Below are 26,257 nucleotides of genomic sequence, written 5' to 3'. Positions count from 1 at the left end.
TAATAGAACCCTCCAAGACTCCAACATCTTCATGTAAATACCTCATTAATCAGAAAGTTTTAGCTGGCCTTTCTGTGCTAATTTGAATTCTCATAATAATGATGATAAGTCTGTAAGCTGGAATAAATTCAAAATTTGGTCTCTGAGCTCCTGGGGTCCATTGGGTGGGGATGAGAAGCATGTGTCCTGCATGCATGCCTGGGTATGCCTGTGTGTATGCATATGGGAGTGTGTGCGTGTGCACCTGTTCCTTTTTGCTACAGCATTGCTCTTTGCCTTGAATCGCTTATTGGCCTGTTTTTCTCTTCAGTTTCACAATAAGGTGACCTGCTTCATGCTGCATCACATTGAGGAACCCTGCTCCCTTGGGGCTCATGCTGCTGTCATTGTCCCACCCACCTGGATCATTAAGGTGAAGAAACCTCAGGTAACTGCCGGGACCTGGTGCTGCTGGCCCAGTGCAGAGAAAAATTAACTGCTGCTTCTTGCTTTTCTCCCACTGATTAGACTTTGGGTTCCTACAGCCTCTGCTCACGCGGAACTAAGGTCCCATGCTTAGCTTCCAGGTTCATCCCATCAGCCCATCACTTGACTGTGTTGGGCTCTCCCTTGGAACCAGCTCATTGTCCTAATGAAATCAAAGTTCCAGAGCAGGCATGTGCCTCCCCCTTCATTTGATACTCTGTTTGATAGCAGCTCCCCTGGGTTATACTGAGTAGCAATGTTGGGTCCAGCTGATTCCTATCCAACTCTCTTCTCTGCCAGCCTGGTCATTCCCAAAGTGTCATTGTGAGTGCAAATTGGACAGCCGTCATAGTGTGGTTATGATTACAGTCACTCCAACCTGAAAGGCAGACTGTGAGCCACCATCTTTTTATGTAAACAAGTCCTGCTTAGAGAGTCACACTCTTCAAATGGAACGGTGGAATGCATTTTCTTAATACCTAATCTCATTCTGCATTCTCCTCAGTGTAATTCCTGATTCAGTGGGTTTGTCTTCAATATTCTGAGACACCTGGGTAGCTTCTCAACAAGATCATCATCTTTGATAGAAAAAGTTTCTGCCGTAATGCTGTATGTCCTAGATAGTAAACTCTAAGTTACAGAATAGCAGACGTTAGTGCTACAGAGAGATTGTTCTTCCCCTAGGACACAGGTGCTTTAGGAAGTCTTACCAAATGCTGTATCTTTACAAGATGTAGTGACCTTACTTCCTGTGTTCTCTTTAGTGTTCATGCAATTTATTGTCATTGACCTAGTTATATTTAAAACCTGGCAGATCAGGGATACTATTTTGTGTTGTGTGTTTTATATAAAGTTTAGCCTTTGTTGAAGACTGTTTAGGAATAAATTTAGCAGGTTATAATCCATGGAAGTCCTTGGGAGATTTGCCCCAGAGACATGTACGATATGTACACATTAAAAAGTGGGAAGTCTATTCTTGCACTTAACATTTTGAGCCAATATGTTAAATGAGTTATCCAAGGTGACAAAATGGTAGAGGCCTACTGTCTAGAATCTAAGTTTACTGAATTCCAACTTTGATTTTGAATCTCTTTAGCCTTTATACTTATTCATTTTTATTTTTTTTCCAAAAATTTAGTAATCTCTTCAAGACTTAATGTTAAATAGCCAGTTAAATTAGCATCTTCTCACTGCACATCTAAATTATGTCAGGAAAGCTACATGATCCCTGCTTGGAAGCACCTTGCAGTATCTCAAGGAGACACCTGAAGAGGAGGGATTTATTCTGCTTTTTAAAGATCAGTGGGATTTAGGTCATGAGGAAGGAGAGAGTAAACAGGCAGGAGAGTGGCATATGCTTGGGCACCAGGTTCAAAACTATATGCATGGGACAGTGCTACAAGTTTTACCGAGGCAAGGTTTATGTAGAACATGTGTAGAAGATGAACAGAGGCTACTCAGGCTTGATTTTGGAGGGGTTTTTGATATTTGGGATCTTTATCCTGAAAGAGTGAGTTCCCTTGTAAGTAGAAGAGTGATTGCATAAAAATGGAATTTACAAGGCAAAACTAGCAAGAGTGGGTAAGACGTCTTAACAATGTGGGATTTTGAAAGAGTAGAGATAGATCAACTAGGATAACCAGAAGATGATGCTACTTGTCATGGAGATTGTTAAATGTACTGTTCTCGGCTGAGGATACCCTGTTTTGTAATGGAGACTTTCAAGCAAATTTAGAAAGATTATAATGAATTCTATAACCACCAACTTTTCTGCCTGTCTGATTCCATCCAGCCCCTTCCACTTCCCTTGGTAGTTTCTTTTCATTAATTAAACTCTTGATTTTGAGAGTCACATACAGCTTTAAGCAATGATACAGAATTCCTCCTGTGCTCGTGGTAACATCTTGCAGTATTACAGCAGTCTCACAGCCAGGACATTGACAGTTCTTGGTGAGAGACTGAGCAGCCTGTCTTGCGGAGGATCCCTTGTGTGACCTTTTCATGTCCATATCCATTTTCCTCCTGGCCTCACCCCTTCTACCCCTTCTCCTAAGTGGAAGTCCCTCCAATTTTCATCTATTGCTAGAGCATTTTAAAGTGAATCTTAGATAGTTTACCTTTTATTCTGCAAATATTTCATTTTACTTCTCAAAAAGATTTTAAATATATAACCACCCTACCTTCCCTCCTAAATCTGTATCTATGAAAGACATGAAATTTGTTCACTTTATATAAATAAAAATTATTTAAAAACAAAATGTGATGTGCATACAAAAAAGATAACCACATACCCATTTCACATATCAAAATCAATATTTTCTCCAAGATTTTTAATAATCTCAACTGTACCATTCCTACAGATGTTTTGCAATTTAGAACCCAAAGTCTCAAACCATCTTTTGTTAACATTTACTTCAAGGGTGTATGTGTGTGTGTGTTTTATTAACAAATTACTTATTTTTATTTGAAAGGCAGTTATGGGGAGGGAGGAGACGGAGAAAGAGAGTGAGAGAATGAGAGAATGAATATCTTCTATTTGCTAGTTCACTCTCGAAATGGCCAAAACAGCTGGGACTGGTCCAGACTGAAGCACGCAGCCTATATCGCTACCAGGTCTCCCACATGGGTGGCAGGAGCCAAAGCACTTTGGTCATGTTCCGCTACGTTCCCAGGCATATTAGGTGGGAGCTGGACCGCAGGTGGAGCAGCCAAGAGTCCAACCAACTCTCATATGAGATGCCAACATTATAGGTGGTTAGCTTAACCTGCTTTGCCACAATGCTGCCCGCCTTGTGTGTTTTAAATATGTAACAATATCGTTTCTTATTTTTCATTCTATTTTATTGTTGAATAAATTGGATCATCTGTAGAACTTCCCATATTTTTATCTTGGTTGATTGTGTACTTGGTGTGTTTTAAACATGATTTCCCTTATTGTCCATAATTCTTATAAACTAATATTGAGACATAGAGACTAAATTAGATTCAGGTTTTTTTTTTTTTAGGACTACATGGGCATTGCTGTGTATTTCCATTGTATTGCTGTCAAAAGAATGCAGTACCAGGTTGTTTAGCGATAGTGGTGTGAAGATTGATCAGTAGGTTTGGGAACTATCCTAATCCAGCTAAGGTGAAGTTTTCCCATAACGTTTCATTTAATGTGTTATCCATTAAGGATAATTGCTGACATCTTTATTTCATTATGGATTGTGAAAGGATGGTTTTCCAATTTTTACCCATCTCTACTTTTTATCTGTGATTTTTCCTTTATCGCCAACAACAAATAAATGAGAAATATTTATTTGGCTTTATTAATTTACAAAATATAACTTGATGCCTTAACAAACTTTACAGGTAGCTATGAATTGTTCTGGTGGTTCTTTCATATAGAGTATCATTATGAAATTACATAATTATGATTTATATATATATAATGTTTTAAGTCATTGTCATCATTATTCTTATGTTCATATAATTTTCTAACTAATTGGAACCACTTCCAGGTAGTTTCTGTGTTTGTTATGAGCCATGAGGTTTTTGATAGTTTCCTCGTTTTCAGGAATGATACAATGTCCATGTTCCAGGATCATCTTATGCATTCCCTGTCCATACTTGGAATGGACTATCTCTTTGAAGATTTTTGTTACTCTTAATGGGAGATGATATTTTCAATTTACAACTTTGATGCTAAAGCCTGAATTTATTATTCAACGTGTTCCTTTTACATGTCTTCTCTGATTCATAGCACTGTAATAAGAAGAAGTAGCATTTACCAGTACTTCATAGGTGTGAGGAACTATTTTAAGTATTTTGCATTCACTGTCTCATGTTATATCATAGTATGGGCTGGTATCCTGTTATTAACACTCTTCGGCTGAGGAAAGTGAAGCCCAGAGAAGTCAAATAAACTGCCCAGGACTATTTGTCATTAAATCATTTGAGATTGGGTTTGAACTCAGGAATTCTGATTCTGATTCTGTTAGCTAAATTCTTAATGATATGCCACACTGCTTTATAGTGTTACTGTAGCAAGCCTTGCTAGAGCAGGTGTTTAAAAAATTTTTGGCAGTCATTTCTGTGGATTCCAAAGCCACCCTGTAAGTCAACCAATGTACTATATTTAAAAGAACTGGTACATGGTGAGCTTGGTGGGTGGAGGGGGCAGCAGAGTAGAACTTAAGCATTCCAGCATTAAAGCCCAGACTGCCTGGGTTAAAATTAATAACCTAGCTCTGCCACTTGTTCATTTCTGTAATTTAGAACAGCTTCAAGCTTTCATTTCAAACTCTCCTGCCATCTATGAGCATTAAAAATAGCCAGAATTGAGAGAAGTCTTTGTATTTTGTTTTTAAATCAGATCATGGATTATGGGCAAGATTATAGTTTGCAGAGTATGGGGCATGGATGGCATGATGTTAGTGATGACTTGGAGGTAGTAATACTGGAAAATTCATGTGAGACACTGGGAAGTAGTAAGAAAAAAAAATTGGGAAAGTAGATGGAAAGCAGCAGAGTAAATAAATCCAACCTTGGGGATTTATATATATATTTATATATTTATTTATATATTAATTATATTTATATAATATATTTATTATAATTATATATTTATATATATATACAGACACACAGGTCTTCAAAAAGTTCATGGAAAATGCATGGAAATTTCATAAATATTATAAAAAACTATGCATGGACTTAAAAAATATTTAGCATCAAAATAAACTTATCTTTTAATTCTACTTTTCTTTGAACTTTTTGAAGTACTCTTGTATCTTTTTCTGTGGATCTATGTGGGTTTCTATATTCTATCACTTGGCTTTAAAGGTAGATGATAAAAGATGATATTCTTAGTTGAATTATGTAAACATGTTTAATTAACCACATTTACAAATGCTATTACTGTATGCAGCAGGAGATTAAAAGATAATTCAGATGTGATCTATTTCCACAAAGAGTATGGGGAACATGTATATAACTATCTTAATCACTGGGCAGAGTGTGCATTCTGGAAGAGGAATTCAGCTGTATGGAAATCCTCAATAAAAAAGTGTCCTCCTGTTCCACTGGTCATCTTTAGGAGAAACACACTTAGGATGGTAGGAGGAAGGGGTCAGACAGGTTGGTGGAATTCGCAGTGGCCAGTCAGGGGTCTATCCAACCAAGGTGGAGAATGGTAAGTACTACCTAAGTTTTAAACCACAGTGGAAATATGAAGCAGGATTGAACAATTTCAGTCATAAGAATCAGGGTAGATTTTTTGGAAAATACACCACTCATGGTTTACCTGGGAGGATGTGGGTGTTGCCATTGGGAAGAGACAGGAGGAAGAGCGGTGCGCCTTGTTAGAACATGTTGAGAACAGTAAGATGGGTGATCAAATAAAGTGAGCTTTATTCACATGTTGTGTCTAAACGAATGTCTCCAGAGAGGAGTAGAGAAAATCTGTTTGCGTGTATTACGGCCAGGAAAAGGGGTGTTTAAAGAGGTGGAATTAAACCACATATTTTCCTTCTCTTAAAAGATGACTTATTCCTCAAGCAGCTGGGGAACTGGGGCTATGTGAAACTTGGACACTGAAGGGAATTAGGGCTGCCTGGATGATTTGCTGGGCTTCATCATCAAGTTATTTAGAGAGAGGAAGAAGTGAAAGGTGAAGAAGGTAGATGATTTAAAGGAATTCAAATAAAAGGAAAACCAGATTTTAAGAGCCAAGCCTGAATCTGTTGTCCAAGTTATATTTAATGTTACAGATTTCAGTGTTTCTCTGAAAATATTAGAAGAAAATATTTTGAGTAAGTTGAGTTAAAGATGTTCAAATACTAATGCAAACACTTGGAGCTGATGGAGCAAGACCTGTGTTACGTGAAATTTTTGTCGAGTCTAGTTGACCAGAGTGAAAAAGCTTTCTCAGAAGTTATATGTCAAGGGACAAGACAACTTTTGGAAAAAGATTTTGCACTTGATCCACTGACTTTTCCAAACTGTTACTGCCTTGTAATTTTCCTACTAACCTCAGAGGATTTCAGTAGTCTTCTAGGAAGAATATAAAATAAGTCCTGAGTACAGTCCATTGTGACTCATGGTAGTAAGTTGGAATAAGGCCTCCTTCAAAGAATGAATGTTCTTAGTCTTTTAATTTATTATTTAGTTTGTAATGACATAATTAATAATACATATTCTCCATGTAATAAGATACTTTTCAGATAAGAAAGTCTCCTTTCACCTATGCTGAAGATTATAAGTATCTTCTCATTGATACATACATATATACATATACGTATTTATAAATAGTTCTTATGATGCATTGACATGCATGGAAATACACCCATTAAAAGAGATACAGAACTATTTTGCATATAATGGTATAATTATAATAAATTGCATAATTCTACACATGATGTTTTAAAACTTGTCCTTCCTAGTAAAAATATGAATCATGGGGAAAAGGCTATATTAGTACATTTGCTCTTAACGCAGTTTTTGAAACTGTTGTACATATCCCATGCTGTGGATATGTAACAGTTTATTTATTCACTTCCCAACTCATAGACATTTATGTGGTTTCTAAAGTTCTTTATAAAAATAAAGCTGCATTCATTCTGTCCTAGTCCTGTGTAAGTTTTCTTTGTGCTAATCCATTTTAAAAAAACTCTTATGATTGCATAATTATCTTAAAATGCTAGAAACACATGACTTACAATCTCTTATTTTCCAAAGTGATGAACAGTATCTCTCAAAATTGCCCAAGTCATTTCCTTTGGTGAATTCCAAAGGTTAATTAGCTCCTCTTGTGATTTAGCTAAATGGGCTTAGTTGGCATTCATTGAAACCCTGTCCTTAATTTTTGGAATGAGTTTTTTTTATTCTTGTCCATCTCAGAACAGCCTTGTTCCCATGGTGCCCCTGGTGCAGGCAGAAGCAGAATGCTCTTAAATGGGTGAAATCATGCCTCTCCTTTCCTATTATGTATTAGAATTTTGTGTAGTCTCTGGTGGGGAAGATTTCTTTTGGAAAATGAAGTGATATGTCTTCTCTTTAGATCTGTTATTATAATCAGTTGTTTGTGAGCCTATACCTTGAGAAGATCCCTGAAGATTAATGAAGGTAGTTGAGTTTCGTTCACAATTGAGTGAATTCATACCTAAGTATTTCTTTACAGTCCAGGAAGGAGTCATACTATGATAAGGATTTTGGTGATGGGATTATTTCTGTAGTAAAGTAAGATCGCCCTGATACCAGGTACAAGAAAACCTTAAGACCTCTGTTTTAGGTCTTTAACCAAATGGTGGGTACACCAAGTACAGGGGCTGATTGTTAGAATCAGAAAAATGCAAAAATATCAGTGAAGGTATAACGTTTCCACTGGTTTGATAACATTGATCTAACGATCCTTATTGTTGCTCTTAGCTGCCCTTAATATAACAGAGATGCTTTGTTACGGAACATGGAATGAGTATTACAGGTTTCTTGACTATCTTACCAACAATAATATACAGTAATTTCTTGGCATAACTTCTACATTTTTGAAAAGCAAGCTGTTTTGTTTCGCTGACCTAGGCGGTGTAAGCAATACTGCAGATTAGCAAGGATAATGTCTTGTCATGGCCAAAACACATTCCCAATTCGCCTTCACATCCATCTGTTCCTCACTGAATTATGCTGCCTATTAAAAATAGTTATATATTTAGACAGAGATACATATTTACACATAAATACAATGGAGGTTCAGGAATGTTGTGGTGTGATGGGAAATTCTATACTACTTATTTGTTGCTGTTTGCCTATCCTTAGGGCTCTAGGCTTACTCAGATCTCACATAGAGGTGCCCAGGTACTGTAAGTCAACTGCTGTGCTTGGTTTTTACCACTCGTCCTGTGAAGTAAGAAGGTCTTAGAATCACTTCTACTTGGTACTTCTGTGTTTTAAAAGGCTGTTTTGTGTATGTGCTCCCTATTTGAGTTGAGTTCCTTGCCTGCTCTGTTTTCAGACATCAACCTTTATTTTGATGTGTTTTCTAACTGTGCCCCCGAAACTTGTTTGATGATCAAAACCACCTGAAATACTATGAGTTCCCTGCTCAGACAAGTTCAGAAAACAATCTTAACCTGACCCAATTCTTAGAGATTAATTGTTGAGTCCTGTCTAGAACCAAAGTCCATAAAATGCTCCTGCAAGCACTTTGTGTCCTGTGTTGTTCTTGGCAATAGATGAGCTCGAACTACAGAGAAGTAAGGAGGCAAGCCTTCACTTCCTAAACATAATTTCCCAAACCAGGAGGGTCCAGTGAGTGTTGTGAATCTAATAATTATTCATTATTTCGACAATGATTTGAGTGCATACTATGTGCCAGGCATTTGTGCTAGGTGCTGGGGATAATCATCTGTGAACGAGGCAACCAAGATTTATTGAAGTGCTTATCACTGGATGGATACCAAGCTAACTGCTTCACATACCTTATCTCTTTAAACTTCACAACTGCCCTGTGAGGTAGGTATTACTACCATCATTTTAATATTAAGCAACTGTTCTTTCCAAAGTTTGACTGACTTGACCAAGGTCACAGATATAGGAATAGAGAGATTCAGAATTCATACCATGTCTCACAGATGCATGCTTCTTTTCTTAAGAGACCTCGTACTCTACCCTGGTCTAAATGACTCTTTACTTTGCTCTTTGTCCTTCAAACTGGTTCTCAGCCTGGCTGCATGGTAGAATTGCCTTGGGAGATTTTACAAACTATTCTTCTGGGCTCCACCCCAAACAGATCAAATAAGTATGACATTCTGTAAAAGCTCCCTGGGTCATGCTCCTGTGCGGGGATGGTTCAGAACCATTGAGAGTGTCATTAATTGATACCACATAGGTGCCAGTCCAATAGTCTCCAGCATTCTTCTTGAATCATTTGATTAAACTTTAAAGACTCCAGATCATTTTTCTTTCCTTTAAAGCAAACTGAAATTTATCCAAATATGGAAGATACTTCCATCATGTACACAAGACAGGGATATGTTAAAAGATCTGTTTAATAGGAATTTAGAAGCCTTGTTATCTATTTCAGGCTAAGTAGAGTCAGCAGTGAGTGGTGAGGACTCACCTGGGGTCCAGACCATCTGTGAGCTCCTGAATCTCTTTTCTCGTGAGAATCTGAGACCCCAAAGACACTTTTCTGTTAATCTGGTGGTTGAAGAAAGCCTTGGCACAGATGTTCATTATTAGAAGTTTCCCTCACCCTGGGTGAGACCACAAAGCAGTGTGGCCACAAGTCAACTTATGTATTTCTCCATCCAAGTAAATGTGAAAGAAAAGCTTAATAGCCTGCCTCTTGCTGGTTTGGAAGCACTATAACATGTACTCTAGACTAAAGTCTATTTTGAATGCTCTGCAAAAAAAAAAGTACACACTAAAAAGTAGAAGAATAGATGATAACAATTGGAATTGCTTCAAATGGGGAACTTTTAACTGTTCAAGCAATATATGTGTGTATACCAATATAAACGTCTAAGTTAAGAATTCTGCATTTCAGGTTTTCAGCACTTTGCTAAACACCTATTATGTGGTCAGTAATAGCTTGCCCTTGTGAAGATGCAGTCTATTTTATTGACTTGTCCTTAATGAAGTCTACTTTTGCTTTGTCGTCAATGAGTCTTGACTGTTCTCCATATTAGAGTTTCCCCTCAAAGGCGACTGTATCAAATACTAACAGTAAATGGAGCAATCCATTAGTTGGAGTAATCACAATTTTGTGGCTCTAAAGTTCCTAGGAAGACATGGAAAGTAGGTTTAGGGGTCACTGTATTTCAAAGAAGTTAGATCAGAGATACCCAGGGAGGGAATACTTATTCAACCATTGGTTCATTCACGAAAGAAAACCCAATGCTTGTCACTCTGCTATTATAAGTGACTAAGGTGAGTCTTACCTCTGCATTTAAAAAGTTAGACATCAATTCTGATAACATAGTTGGCTCATAAACTTCCACTGGGGTCAAGAGTAATTTTATGACTGTTGCAAGAAAAGACCATTACAAAAATAAACAGAGAAAAGAAAAAGTAAACATGAAAAACGGCCTCCTTTTTTACATTTCCACATAGGTGATCTCCATACCAGGAGATGAACTTGAACTTGGTTGGGCGGGAGACGGACCTGGTTGGGCGGGAGACTGGAGCCCCTCAGAGAATTTGGGATTCTTCCATTTTTACTGGGAGGGTTGGCAGGTATAACATGTTTGTTACGTGAGTCCATGAGAGCCTCTGGGGCTCTCACTCCCTGCCTCTCCATGTTGGGGGGGAGTCAGTTGCTCACTCTTGAAGCACTCGACTGATTTCTGTCTGTGGCTTACCCATGAGCAGTGGCTTGGAAGTGTCAAAGCATGAGAAGCATGCAGGCGAACAGCATGTGCTGCCGTCATCTTCTACATGGTTCTGCATGGCACAACTCCGGGGCTGCCGGCCTCTGAACTCAGGTGTTTCCTTCTTTCCCTACAGAACTCCCTGAAAGCTTCAAATCGGAAGAAGAAGAGAACAAGCTTTAAAAGAAAAGCCAGCAAAAGAGGAACTGAAGTATGTGTTTCAGAGTTAAGTTCCAAGGAAATGAAATTCCCTTGCCTTAGCTTTGTCCTATGTGATCTGGCCCAAGCTTGTTCTTCTGATGTATCTCCTACCATTGTTCACTAGACTCTAACCCCATTGGAATCCATTCTATTTCAAAACAAATAAAAATAACTGCTTATAACAAAACAAATATCTAACCTCCTGCCTGGTCAGAGCCAGAGCATTTGCATTCACCTGGCAATTGGAAACAGTCTCCCAAAGATGATAAAGATGAAGATAACAGCTAACATTTCCAGAATGCTTAGCGTATACAGAGTAAAACCAAAAGCAAGGCTATGTCTTTGGAGCAAATGATAACTGGAGATACTTTCTTCCAAGGTTTTTATGGAAGGTCCTGTAAAACGTCAGCCCTGTGAAACAAAGGGTATTTTTGAAGAGTAGGGTGGTGATGAGGGTTTCCCAGTTTCTTTGTTCTGGGGCTGTCTTATAGACTGTGGATCTGTGTCCTAACTGTGCTGCTGCCTTCTTCCAGCAGGAAAACAAAGGTCGTCCTTTTGTGATAAAACCTATCTCTTCTCCTCTCATGAAACCCTTGCTTGTATTTGTGAATCCGAAGAGTGGAGGCAACCAGGTGAGTCATTTTTCATGAGTTTAACTTTGAAGTTTCTATGATTTTTGAAGCACCTATTAAAATAGTACCGCTAGGACCCCTAGTCCTGGAAGACAACTGGCTTCTCAAGGACAAGTTCACTGTTGCTGTATTGGGAGATAACCTTGCACACGATAGTGCTGGGTTCTGTGATTTATCCCTCTGTTTCCATAACTGACTGCATCAGAGGCTCCCTCAACACCCAGCCACTGACCTTTTCTTACAGATTTTCAAGAAAGGTCATTTCAGGGCTTCTCTTAGTTAATATATTTCCAGGTTTCTCAGTTCTCACACAGGTTGAGCAGCCCTAATCCCAAAATCCAAAATTGGAAATGCTCTATAACCTGAAACTTTCAGACAGGATGCCACAAGTGGAAAATTCAACATGGTCTCATGTGCCACATTGCAGCCAAAATGTAAGGCATACTAAAAATATTTTATAAAATTACCTTCAGATCTTGTGTATAAAGTGTATATAAAACATAAATGGATCTCATGTTTAGACTCAGAGCACAAACTCCCAAATGCATCCTTGTATATATGTAAATATTCCCAAGTTTAAAACATTTGACATCGAAACTATTAGTGTCAAGCATTCACAATATGGATACTCAGCCTGTAGTTAGGAAGTGCTTTACTAACTAATCTTTATTTCTTCCTGTTGTAATATAGATTTAACTACCTCTGTTCCTGTCGTTGGGACAATCATTAACAATGATACAACAAATGCTATAGAAAATATCAGCTTGTAAAGGTTTCATTTGGTCCCTGCCCCAATCCTTTAGGGTACTTAATATTTATTTCATTTGAGAATAGAAAAATACCTTTAAGAAAGGTAAGTTTAATGGCATATCTCAGGTGACAGAGTGGGCTTCAGAATCCAGGTCTGTCTTTGTCTCTTCATCCAATTCTTGCACCACTCTCTCAGACTTCTTTTCAGTGCCGTTCGTGGGCTTTGGTTTTCTGTTTTCATATGAGTTTGAATGAGAAAATATTTTCTATGTCCAGTTTTTACAGTTTGAGACGAGAGTCTGAAATTTCTTTTTTTTTTTTTTAAGATTTATTTATTTGAAAGTCAGAGTTACACAGTGAGAGGAGACGCAGAGAGAGAGAGAGAGAGAGAGAAAGGTCTTCCTTCCGTTGGTTCACCCCTCCAAATGGCCACTTCGGCCGGAGCTATGCCGATCCAAAGCCAGGAGCCAGGTGCTTCTTCCTGGTCTCCCATGTGGGTGCAGGCGCCCAAGCACCTGGGCCATCCTCCACTGCCCTCATGGGCCACAGCAGAGAGCTGGACTGGAAGAGGAGCAGCGGGACTAGAACTGGCGCCCATATGGGATGCCGGTGCCACAGGTGGAGGATTAACCAAGTGAGCCACGGAGCTGGTCCCAAGAGTCTGAAATGTCATTATAAGTAGTTATGGATTTTAAATTCTTTTAACGCCATACATACGGAGGGGAGTAAAATAATTAGAATAGACTCAATAGTCCAAGATGCTGAATGCATTAATTATACTAAAGTTTCTATTATGGAAGTTTATGACTTAAAATTGAGTTATCCCTTCTTTTCTGTCTTCAAAATTTTTGGCAATTTATGTTAAAAATTTATGACAATTTCACAGGGAACAGGGAAAAGAACTGCTGTAAACATAGAAATGACTGCTTCTCTATATGCTGTGTTTCTGAGTGAGCCATGATTTTCATATTGTGATGATAGCTATTCTAAGACATCACAAGAGGAGGACCTGGTGATGGATTTCTTGGGAATGAGGTTCAAGTTGCGCTGAGCCATATCCACTCTTTTGAGTTGGTTTCCCTGTAGCCTATCAAGAATGCAGCTCAGAACCTCGGAACCGTGCAGCTGAGATAAACTAGTGACCCCAGGTGGCTACCTGAGATGACATGTCAATTAGCACCAAATATATTTCATTATGACTACCTATATATAAAATGCAATTATTAAGTCATTATTAGATTTTTTCCCCCAAGGGCATAAAGAAACTTATGAGCTGTTTATTCAGATAAGAAATCAACCATTCCTGTTCCAATTTCTGTGTAAATTATTAATGATGGGGACTTCAGAGTTCATCTAATGTTGCTATCTATTTTAATAAATAGAAAACAGATCAAAGAAGCTTAAGTGATTTTTCTAAGGATATTTTATTTGTTAATGACACAAAGGGGGAAAGTGGGAAAAAATTGAGGTGTCATTCATAAGCTGTCTTTGAGTTCTAAACTGAGAGGATCAGACTGCAAGTGCTATGAAATTCAGAGGCAAGTTGTGACTTGGGAAAGATAGGGAAATGGTGTCATGGAAGCAGCTGAAATTGGAGAGGGGAACTACTTAGGTATGCTGAGCAGACTGGAGGAGTGCCCTTTCCCTCTGTGGCAAATTCCTGCTCATCTCTCGAGTCAGTAGCATCTTCTGAATCATTTTCTCAAAATTAATTGTCTTGTCCACGGTGATCCATAGCCCTTGGACCACACCTGTAACATGTGAATTTTTTAAGATTTATTTATTTATTTGAAAGAGTTACACAGAGAATGGAAGAGCCAAAGAGAGCGAGAGAGAGAGAGAGGGGTCTTCCATCCTCTGGTTCAGTCCCCAAATGGTCACAGTGGCTGCAGCTGGGCCATGCCAAAATCAGGAATCAGAGCTACTTCCAGATTTCCCACGTACGTGTGGGGACCCAAGCACTTGGGCCATCTGCTTTTTTTTTTTTTTTCAGGAACATTAGCAGGGAGCTGGAAAGGAAGTGGAGCAGTTAGGTCTCAAACTGGCACCCACATGGAATGCTGGCATCACAAAGGTGGCTTTACCTACTATGCCACAATGCCAGTCATCAATATGTGAATTGCAACCCAAGTGCTCTATGTGTATATGTACTCTTAGGATCTAGGCTCCTGCTGGCTCTGTGGCTCACTAGGCTAATCCTCTGCCTGTGGCGCCGGCACACCGGGTTCTAGTCCCAGTTGGGGCACCAGTTCTGTCCTGGTTGCTCCTCTTCCAGTCCAACTCCCTGCTGTGGCCCGGTAAGGCAGTGGAGGATGGCCCAAGTGCTTGGGCCCTGCACCTGCATGGGAGACCAGGAGGAAGCACCTGGCTCCTGGCTTCGGATCAGTGCAGGGCCGGCTGTGGCGGCCATTTGGGGGGTGAACCAACGGAAGGAAGACCTTTCTCTCTGTGTCTCTCTCACTGTCTAACTCTGCCTGTCAAAAAAAAAAAAAAAAAAAAAAAAAAGATCTGGGCTCCATAGTGCCAGGGCTGCATGTGTGAAGGTATGATTTCTAGAACATGGTGCTTAGTAAATAAATAATTGTATAATTAGCAATATGAATAGAAGGGTAAATGTGATAAAAATTATTCATTTGAAGCGCATTATGGTGAGTGGGGCATGCACTTGAAGGTATCAGAAATGTGAACAGATATAGCTTCAAATGGGTCTGTGTCTTAAAAACTTGGCCAAGGATTTTGGATAAATGCAGTGGAAGCCAGGTTTTTGTTGTTTAAAGTATTTGCGTTTAAAAAATCTTCTGGTTTTGAGGGGCAGGTGTTCGTTTGGTGCAGTGGTTGATACACTGCTTCAGACAAGTGCATCCCATATGTGAGTGCTGGATTCGAGTCCTGGCTTCTGTTTTTCCTTTCTTCTAATGCATACCATGGGAGGCCTTCAGATGATGGCTCAGGTATTTGGGACCCCACTACCCACATGAGAGCCTTGGAAGGAATTCCTAACTCCTGGCCTTGGCCCGGCCCAGCCCTGGTTCTTGTGAGCATTTGGAGAAATGAACCAAAGGGTGGGAAACCTCTCTCTCTCTCTCTCTCTCTCTCTCTCTCTCTCTCTCTCCTCCCTCTCCTCCCTCTCCTCCCTCTCCTTCCTCTCCTCCCTCTCCTCTCTCTCTCTCTCTCTCCCTTTCAAATAAACAAAATTGGAGCCATAATTTTGGTGCAGCAGGTTAAGCTGCCACTTACAATGCTGTATCAGAGTGAAGGTTCAAGTCCTTGCTGCTCCACTTCCCATCCAGCTTCCTCCTAATGCACCTGGGAAGGCAGTGGGCAATGGCCCAAGTCCCCTGCCACCCATGAGGAAGATCTGATGTTATTCCTGGCTCCTGACTTTACCTATCCCAGACCTATCTGTTGTGGCCATTGCAGAGATGTGGATGGAAGATTCTCTCTCTCTCTCTCTCTCTCACTCTCTCTCTCTCTCAAGTAAATAAATCTTTTAAAAAAATTTTAAAAATTCTTTTGATTTTGAGCAGAGGACCAAAATGTTTGATTTAATCCCCACAGTCTGTGGGGATCCAGTTAAAAAGTAGAATTTGCATCAATGGATCAGAGGTGGGTTCTGAGAGCCTGTGTTTGTCACAAGCCCCCAGGTGGTCAGGGCACTGCTGCTTAGAGGTCCACACCATGCTTAGCAAGGCTTTAACTGTAATCAGTAGAGATTTTTGTGTGTGTGTTAAATCCTGACTTTTGCCTTTTTATAATTTACCTTTTCCATTCATCTGCTTTTAGATGCAAAACTGTTTCCCTCTTTGAAACTTAGGCTTCAAACTTTTTTTTTTTAACTTGCTGTCTTCTTTCAGTAAATAGTTAGATTATATTGCCATCTCCTGGCAAGAAAACTACCTATCACTTTTTTCTTCCTGCAGTATTTTGTATGTGTAAGGAAAATTTCCAAGATTTTGAAGGAATACCGTGAGATGAATAAATACGTTGACTACCTCTGTACCCTTAAAAATATATCCATATCCTTTTTTTTAAAAAAAAATAGATGTATTTATTAATTTGAAAGGCAGAGCATCAGAGAGGGAGAGAGGGAGAGTGAAAGAGAGAGAGAGAGAGAGAGAGAGAGAGAGAGAATCTTCCATCTACTGATTCACTACCCAAATGGCTACAACAGCTAAGGCTGGGTCAGGGTGAAGCTAGGAGCCTGGTACTCCATCTGGGTCTCCCACGTGGGTGTTGGGGGCCCAAGTACTTAGGCCATCATCCTCTGCCTTGCAGGTACATCTGCGGAGAGCTGATCAGGAGCAGAGAAGATGGGATGCAACTGGCACCCTGCTATGTTATTCTGGTGCTATGAGCAGCAGCTTAACCCTCTGTGTTACAGTGCTGGCCCCCAAATCCCTTCATCCCTTCTTCTAAACCCACAACAATTGTCTCTGTTCCAACATTCTCAAGGTAGAGATACACAGGGTGTTTTGCAAAGCTGTTGAGGCTGGCAGCATTGCTGCTATGGTTGGGAGCTGAATTATTTCAGGAAATGAGGACTGGAATCAGAGATGAAAACTTCAGCTTTGAATGACTTCTTTGGGTAATAGGTAGCACGTGGAAGATAAAGTTTGCCCAACACAGTCCTCCTCTCGGTAGGAAGCTTTTGAGGACTAGGGAAACGGGCTCCTTATTTCATGCTTCCATCTGCTTTGTCTTCAAACCTTATTATTTCCTCTTTGATGTCTCTGACCCACTAGTATATTTCTGTGAGTCTTTACACCCTTGCCATATACCTCTCAATGTTTCCTTCTTTTTTGCCAATTTTCCCTCCTGCTCTGTCTCATAATTGCATCACATAGAGACTTAATTTACAAGTCCAGGGTGAGCAGATGTTCTGCTAAGAGCATGATTCCAACCAGGCGGTCCTGAGAGCGGAGGGCTGCAGATGCTGACCCCCACGCTGTTCATATAGAGTCCCAGCCAAAGGAATGGCATGAGTTGGGCTCCTGAATCAGAGCTTATGGATTCTGACCTGTAGGAGATATGAAGAAGAGTGTATGATTGGTGGACAGGCTCATGGTAACAGAGTTCATACCACCAGCTGTGAACAGGCTACTGCAGACCAGGGCCGCTTGTCCAAGTCAGGGACCAGTTACAGCAAGGTGTGGAGAAGGGGAAAATAGAATGAGTACATGACTTCAAGTGAGACGTTTGAGTCTGCAGACTGTATAAGTGTTTGGACATGCAATTACCATGGAGAAGTTATTAATTATCAATGTTATTACTTGTGATGCTGGGGACTTTTCAACCTGGGGATGATTCAAGAATTGTTACGTTTAGATAAATATCTTAATAGTGGTAGGAAGCTGGGCTACCCTGGTACCCAAACCAAGCCACCCAGCTCCTTTATAAGTCCAGGACTTGCACCATCAGCTCCTTTGTCTGTAACTAGAGTAGTGACAGATGGAAATGTCAGTCTGGCTGTCTTCATTAAAACACTTCATGGACTCCTTCTGTATGAGGTAAAGCTCGTGCACTGAGCATACTTGGCTTATTCTACAACTCGCCACAGCCCTCGTCTCTCTCTAGAAAAATCTAGCATTTTCTGGGAGGTTGTATTGTCTTATAATCTAGCTCCTCTACTTGGAGCTGGAAATAATGTCTTTATACCCCCTGTGAATATCCAATCTCACAGCGCTTAAGCAAGTTCTGAGGTCAATGAGCTAAATGTGTATAATAACAGGCACGTATTAAGATTGATGTGGACGCCATGTATTCATTTAGAGAAAACTAGATTCTTGCATAAAAGTTGCAGCTTTTGCATTTGGCCTGTTACATGTAATAACTACAACAGGATTTGCGATTTGTTAGTGAGTGACAGTTGTGTAAATGAGTAGAGTTAATCCTGCTATGAAGAAAGAATTACCCTTTTCCCAGTGAATTAATATTTCTCAAACCATTCAGTTCTGTTTAATAAATCACCTCTGTTAAAGCCCTAAAGTAGCTTTTCCTATAAGGAACAACAAACAAATAGAATTTACTTGAATGTATGAGTCAGATATTTTTTCTCCACCTACAAGGATTGATTTAAAAAGCTGCCTTCATTAAAATATTTACCATTTTTGTTAATGAACATCATATTTTGGAAGAGATGATTAATTTTTAGAAAAATTAGTATTTTATGTCTGAATGTCTACTCTGATAGCGTAGCCATGCATGGCTCTATAAGCTGTCCCTGCACAACTCCAAGGGGCTGTTATGCCAATAAACTGCAATGGAACTGGAACTGCCTGGAACTGTGTAGTGCACAACTTTGCAGACTTACATAAGATGCTTTCTTTGGAAGGATAAATTGAGATGATTAGGTATTCCACCTAGCACAGGTGAAAAATGAGCAAAAGTAAGACTGTGCGAACAGTAAAATAGTTTAAAGAAATTGTAGGGTAAGAAAATGCCTTTTTTTTCTTTTTGAAAGGTGTTAATTACTTAGTATAATATCCATAATAGGAGAAGCTAAAACTGACATATGCTTTCTAATAGTTCAGGAAACAAAGCACTAATTAACATCAACAATTCATTATGCTCTGGAATCTAAAACTGAAAAATATAATTTTCCAGAAAGTCAGTTGTTTTATAAATTGGTTGGTCATTGAAATGACTTTTGTGTTACCTACTAAACATAAAAGATTATTTGACCAGCACTTGTTAGCAAGACCCAGCGTGAGAAGAAAGAAAATAATCTGGTATTTCATAAATAATATGTGTCTAAGTCTATGTTTGTATTTGATAGGAAGTAAAATATGTCATTTGGTGAAACAGAAGGATTAGTTGTGAATTTAAGGATAGAAGGTTGTTCCTAAAATCATAGAAAGCAGAACTTTTAAATTATAGGTTAGGACACTGTGTGGAGCGGAAGGGTAACATTGACCTCTGTAATGAATGACATAACAATGTGATAATTATGAACTATACTTCAGCCCCCACACTGCCAAGTGTAACTTAATGAACAGATTAACAAGGAGCAAAAAGAAATGGCTTAACATTTACAAAGGTCTGTTTTATGTCCAATACTGTGTTAGGTACATAACTATGACTGATTCATTTCATTCACAAAATCACCCTGGAAGGTAGATGTCCTTCTATTTTATATACTGCATTTCTATAAGATTATAAATGTTTGATTACCCAGTTAGATATGCAAGTAAATTCTGATTCAAATCTCATACTATTTCTACCATATTAAGATGACTTTTGAAAGCAGCATATTGTATTATAAATTGAAGAATAATTTGGAAAAGAGCAATCAACTGATTGAATATTTTAAATGATTGATAAACTGAGGCATCCTACTCAATTTTAAAGTTCTTTTGGTACTTCTAAATAAAAAAGATCCGTTTTTCACTTCCTGTTTGCTCAACCCACATTAAGAAATTCTCTCCACAACTATATGTTAGCTGCTATCATTATCATCTCTGTAAATGTCATAGTTACTTAAAACTTCCAAAAATCTTAATGTGAGAGAGAAGTATTTGCTTTAAACTGATAGATATTGAAAAATGTCAAAGTAAATTATGATCTTACTAACCAGGAATGTTTTATATTGGATAAATATAATACATAATATTATCTAATATAATATTATCTAATATAATAATAATATACAATAATATAATATACTTATATAAATATAATACATAATATTTTATGTATGTAGTATTACATATATTTTCTGATATATAATATTTTGTATATAAAATAAGTATATACATTAACTGGGACACTTTTGTTTCAGCTAAAAATTATTTCAACAGAATCATACTTAGCTAATGCTGCCATGTATTATGCAGAGACAATAATCTATGCAATGAAGTAAAAACTAATGTTAAACTACGTGGACTGACTAGTAACTTCCCCATATGGATTTTCATACATAATGAAATGTTGAAAAGACTAAACAGCTACTGCTTATGAAGCACTTACTGCTTGTGCTCCTCAAACCCCAAGTATATGATCTAAGCTTTCTTGTCCCCATATTAAAGAGAAAAGGGCCTGAGCTTATGGATATTAAGGTGCTTGCCCAGAGTTACACATGTTAGACAAACATCTAATCTGAATATTCCACTTATGTATGGCCAAAACCCATGGGTTTACTGTTTAGAATAGATATTATCTTATTAAAAGGATTTTAAAATTTTTTTATATGAGTAATTAATATTGGGAAATTTCTTCCTAGTTTTTCATTTTTTTTTTTCCTTTACAGGGAACTAAAGTCTTGCAGATGTTCATGTGGTACCTGAATCCACGACAGGTCTTTGATCTTTCTCAGGAAGGGCCAAAGGATGCGTAAGTCTAGAAATACCTTCCATGGTCTGTATGTATTTTAGCAAGTGAGAAGAATGTTCTGCCTTAAGGTCCAGCCCCATTATCTGATTATCTTGGGAAATATATCTGACCATCTCTCATCTACTTTCTGCCTGTGTTCTCCTCCCTTTTTTAAAATGTCATCTGATGTGCCCTCCTATTTGTTAATGAGTTACTTCCCATCAAAATGCATCTTCTTAGTGGTAAACTCTTAATATGTCCAGTGTGTGCTGCTTGTGTGTGTGCAGCTATAGCTTATTCATAGCAGGTTTGTGAGTTGAAAGAGTATGCGTTAATTCTCTATGCATGCATGTGAAACTTTGGAGATCACCCGAATAGAAATGTCAGTGCAGGTCTGGGAAGGGCAGCCATATTTGTGAACATTTGAATTATAGTGTGTATGCATGCCAATGTGTGCATTGGAGAGAGATGTATGTTGATTATTCATTGAGTATAACTATGGAGTCCAGTGTGGAGGGCACTTGTTAATTCCTACTCAATCCCTTTTCTGAGCTTCTCCAAAATCTCATTCTCTTATTTTGTTAGAAGTGTTGAAAATAAAATCCAGAGATAGATGATCCTATGTAGTGAGAAAGAGCAGGGACATGTCTGCTGCTGTCTGATTCCCTGTTTAAATGCATCTATAAGACCGTCCGATATTATCTGATAAGCAGGAGAACATAAATATACCAATTATTTCTTAATAAGTAGCAGTTTCAAGAAACAAAGAGGTGTCAACTCAGATGATATCTAGAGAAGGAGTATTTTTGTATAAAATAGATAAATCCTATTTTAAGCATGTGGGAGAACATGAAATATGAGAATTTCTGTGATTCTTCTACTCTGTGCATTCCCTTGCCACTAGAGTTTGCTGTAAGACTTCTGATATATTTTTCTGTATTTGATTTTGCTAAGACCAATCCGCTTCTCTGTTTTGCACCCTCTTAAAGGTATAATTTTGTCAATTGCTTGGGCAGACATTTTAGATCACTGTAGGGAACAGGATAGCAGGAATCATTTTCAGCAACCCCCACCATGTGATGTGATTTAAACAGGATTTTTCTAGAACAGAGCTGTCAACAGTGTCACTTCAGCAAAGATTTGATGGGGCAGTATCACTGCATTTTCTTGAGTGCCAATAGGAAAGAGAAAGTGATCTAATTTCAAGCAGGCAAATTCTGTGGGGAGCAACTGGGAGCAACTCAGACTAGACTAAGTTACTGGAATTAAGACTTATTCTATGCATCTGCTCTCCCACAATATGGCGCTGGGAGAGAAGAAAACAGCTTCTACACAGCTGCCTCTTGCCAACTTGAGTGATGACCTCCAGGAGCTGATCCTGCTCCTGATTGGAGGAGAGCAGCGTACTCGGCGTGTGGGTAGCCGAGTTGGGATTGGCGGGGGAGGACTATAAAGGAGGAGAGAGATGGCATGCACCAGGGAACATCTAAGGGGAACATCTAAGGGGAACACCTGAGCAGCCCCCGAGAGAGCCGGCCGGCGGTGTGCCGCTCCCCTGTGGAAGTGGGGAAAGTGGCCAGGGGGAGCCGCCCTTCCACGGAGGTGGAAGGGACGGCAGCCAACCCGGGAAGAACCAGCAGCAAACCCGGGGAGGGCCGAGCAGATGAAAGAACAGCGCAGGGTCCTGTGTCGTTCCTCCACGAAGAGGGGGAGCGACATAATGGTGCCGTGACTCGGATATGATGCCTAGGCAGGGTTTAGTGTCATTCCTCCACGAAGAGGGGGAGCGACATAATGGTGCCGTGACTTGGATAGGAAACTTAGGAGGGAAGAAACGGGAAGAAGTGGAAAATATCGGAGAGAGAGACTAGCAAACAGCCTAGGGAAAAGCCGGACGAAAAAGGTGCCGGAAAAAGCTATTGAAAGCCTAGGCATAGACTCGGATACGGACTACGGGGGGAAGCTGGGAGAAATCTCTAAGGTCGAAAGCGAAAGTGAAAGCTAGAACAAACAGACTTGGATACGGACTGTGGGGAGAAGCCAGGAGAAATGAGGGAGGAATATTGTTGGAAGAAAGCTTGGGGAAACATACTGGGTAGAGAAAAATGTTAGGGAAATTGAAGCCGCGGGGGGCAGGCCGAGGCGGAGACGAAAGCCACTTTGGGATTCTCAAGTTAGCCCGGGAATAAGGGGCGAAAAGTTAAAACCAGAAGCGGAAACGTAAGCCAGGTTGGGATCCGTCTGATTAGCCCGGGGAGCAAAGGACAGGAAGCCAAATCGTGGGGCAGAAACGTGAGCTGGGTTGAATTCGCCAGGTTAGCCCGGGGAACTTAGATTGAATGCTAGTGGCGGAGACGTAAGCTACGCTGTGTGACTCGTGGAGGCTGCCGCGCGCAGAGAGAGCGTGCGGGGCACAAGTAGATAGGGAACGCTGGGCTGGTGCAAGGCCGTGGTGCAGGCGCGAAGCCGGGAAGCCGCGCAGATGAGAGAGGCGCGGGCTGAAGCGGCTCAGAGCCGGGAAGCCGCCGCGGGGCGGGTGCCAAGAAGCAGCCTCGGGGCGGGCGCCGGGAAGCCGCAGGGATAAGAGAAACAGAAGTTTAGAAGTAAAATGAGAGAAATAGGAATGCTGGAAGATAGAAGTAAAATGGGAGAAATAGGAATGCCCGGAGATAGAGAAATAGAGAAATAGAAAGGCCTCCCCACAACACAGCAATGAGAGAGCTTGGATTCGGTCTGCCTGATTAGGGAGGTGGTGAGCACCTGTGGGCGGCTAGCAGCTTATGCGCCGCAGGTCACCGAAGACAGGCACGTTATTAACATCAATAGTCTCCCCACAATACCGCAATGAGAAGGCTTGGATTCGGTCTGCCTGATTAGTGAGGCGATGAGCACCTGCGGGCGGCTAGCAGCTTATGCACCGCAGGTCACCGAAGACGGGCACGTTATTAACATCAATAGTCTCCCCACAATACCGCAATGAGAAGGCTTGGATTTGGTCTGCCTGATTAGTAAGGCTGTAAGCACCAGCAGGCGGCTCGACCAGAGTATGAGCCGCAGGTCACCAAAGATAGGCACGAATCAACACCAATAGGCCTCCCCACAATATGGCAATGAGAAGGCTTGAGTTCGGTTTGCCTGATAGGGCTTGTAAGCACCTGCAGGCAGAGCAGAGCATGCGCTGCAGGGCACCGAACACAGGCACGCATCAGCGCCTGAAAACCTCCTCACAACATGGCGAAGAGAGGACCCGGATTCAGTTTGCCTGATTGATAGGACTTGTAAGAACCTGTGGCAACTCTAGCAAGCAGAGCAGAGTGTGTGCCGCGGGACACTGAAGACAGGCGCGTATCAACGCCAAAAATAAAAAGAAAGGGGGATCTGTGGGGAGCAACTGGGAGCAACTCGGACTAGACTAAGTTACTGGAATTAAGACTTATTCTATGCATCTGCTCTCCCACAATATTGCGCTGGGAGAGAAGAAAACAGCTTCTACACAGCTGCCTCTTGCCAACTTGAGTGATAACCTCCAGGAGCTGATCCTGCTCCTGATTGGAGGAGAGCAGCGTACTTGGCGTGTGGGCAGCCGAGTTGGGATTGGCGGGGGAGGACTATAAAGGAGGAGAGAGACGGCATGCACCAGGGAACATCTAAGGGGAACACCTAAGGGGAACACCTGTGCAGCCCCCGAGAGAGCCGGCCGGCGGTGTGCCGCTCCCCTGCGGAAGTGGGGAAAGTGGCCAGGGGGAACCGCCCTTCCACGGAGGTGGAAGGGACAGTAGCCAACCCGGGAAGAACCAGCAGCAAACCCGGGGAGGGCCAAGCAGACGAAAGAACAGCGCAGGGTCCTGTGTCATTCCTCCACGAAGACGGGGAGCGACAAATTCAAAGTCAAGAACATTGACGTTCCCATTTTTGGCTGGAGTGTAGTAGGGGTGCATGAGAGTGAGTTGAGAGATGAATTGTGTGTATGGTAGTAATGATAGTGGGGAATCCTCCTCATTTCTCTGCAAAGGATGGCCTAGGAGTAAGAGTGGGAAGTTTAGATTTGAAAAAATAGATAGACCCAGGAAAACCTAATAAATCGGAGGAAGAGACTTATAAGGATAATTGATTACCAGTCAATGATGAGCTTTGAGCAAGGAGAAGGAAGGTGATGGAAAAAAAAATAGAATGAGAGAAGTCAAAATTAATGAAAAAAATAATGTGAGTTAAAATAATCAGAAGTATGGGAAATAAAACTCTTAGATCCCTTAAAATCTCATTCCAATGTGGACCATCTCACAACAGCATTTGCTGCTTTACTTGGTTCCAGTTGTTGGGGTCATGATGACACATTTTCTCCAGTGGACACAACTCCCACCTATTTCGTCCTGTTTTCTTTCCACAGCAGGCAGGAGGAGTGTGTTCGTTCGCTTAATCTTTTTCTCTGTTTCCTTCACAGGCTTGAGTTGTACAGGAAAGTACCAAATCTTCGGATTCTGGCTTGTGGTGGAGATGGAACGGTAGGTCCTTGAAAGAAATTCCAGTTCCCTCCCTTTTTTCTTAAAACTTTCCTATTGTTTTCCTGTGACAATTCTTTTTCATTTCGAGTCTTTCCAGTCACTTCAAATGCATGTCTCCTTCATGTGAATCGTAGCCCCTTGGGGTCAGAAGGCATCTTTTTATTATTTTCGTGGAGACACATGTAATCTGTCTAAACCTTGAATTATTTTTGCAGCTATATTCTTTTCTGTTCCATGAGGTATAGCTTTGGTAAAATTATTAAAATGAACATTTAGATAGTTAAATTCTTTTAAAAATATATATGAACCTGTTAGCGGAGATGAGTGGTGGGGTTCTTGTCTTTGTGCAAGGAAGAATTCAGGTGTGTGACAGAGAGCACAGTAGCAAGGTTTACTGGGGACAGGGCATCCGTCAGAACCAAAGGGACAGAGAGAGAGAGAGAGAGCACCCAGTCACTCAGACTGGGGGAAAGCAAGGTTACAAGGATAAATGGAGAGAATATACCTGGCAGTGGAGAGCGGAGAGCTGAGCAGTCTTGGTTCAGGCTCCTGGTTTTTAAAGGGAGTCTTCCTACCGTCTCTCTTTCCCCCCTCTCTCTTCTCCAAGAAAAGGGTTTGCTAAGTATAAATTAGGAATATCCCTCCCTAGGTACACCACTGGGTGTTATCAGACTGGGGGAGCCTTAAGGCCCTAGGCCTAGGGTGCCTGCCTGGGAGGAAGGATGTAATGGTTTATTGCTCCGTGTTGTCAGGCCAGGTAGCTGATTTGGTGCTGAGTAGAGAGGATTGTCTTGGGGAGCTTTCCCTGGGGAAGGGCTGGGACCACCTGGAGAGTTATCAGGGTCTGGGCAGGACTTGGAAGTGCAAATACTGGGCTGCTTCCCAGTTGCATTTCTGTAGATGTTGCATTCCTCTCATGCCCCTCTCCTACACACAGGCTGATTTCTAACTTCCTACCTAACAAACCTATTTAAATTTATTCTTAGTAATTGGGCACAGTTGGTAAGGAGAAAGAAGTAGACACATTTGAATTATTGCATTTTTTTCTAGT

The 26,257-nt window shown here is 40.6% G+C and overlaps 1 protein-coding gene across 12 annotated transcripts in view; it reads left to right on the top strand.

Moving 5' to 3' along the window:
* The window catches only part of DGKI (diacylglycerol kinase iota), a 507,839-nt gene that overhangs the window by 252,037 nt on the left and 229,545 nt on the right, over positions 1 to 26,257 (top strand). For 5 of the 12 annotated variants that reach the window (XR_007920530.3, XM_051849035.3, XM_051849033.3 and 2 more), the window contains exons 8-13: positions 311 to 427; positions 10,558 to 10,680; positions 10,951 to 11,025; positions 11,549 to 11,647; positions 20,643 to 20,725; positions 25,146 to 25,206. Coding sequence is in view for 11 of the 12 variants with exons in the window: in XM_051849035.3 (XP_051704995.3) it covers positions 311 to 427; positions 10,558 to 10,680; positions 10,951 to 11,025; positions 11,549 to 11,647; positions 20,643 to 20,725; positions 25,146 to 25,206 (558 nt within the window). In the remaining variant the exon portion in view is untranslated. The remainder of the gene's footprint in view (positions 1 to 310; positions 428 to 10,557; positions 10,681 to 10,950; positions 11,026 to 11,548; positions 11,648 to 20,642; positions 20,726 to 25,145; positions 25,207 to 26,257) is intronic. The other 7 variants (XM_070071341.2, XM_051849039.3, XM_051849038.3 and 4 more) reach the window with 5 other exon arrangements.

This window comes from Oryctolagus cuniculus, chromosome 3, assembly GCF_051225735.1.
Source record: "Oryctolagus cuniculus isolate XC-2025 breed Fujian yellow rabbit chromosome 3, ASM5122573v1, whole genome shotgun sequence".
Taxonomy (NCBI): domain Eukaryota; kingdom Metazoa; phylum Chordata; class Mammalia; order Lagomorpha; family Leporidae; genus Oryctolagus; species Oryctolagus cuniculus.
Note: the sequence above shows the minus strand (reverse complement) of the source record. Positions and strands in the feature narration are given on the sequence as shown.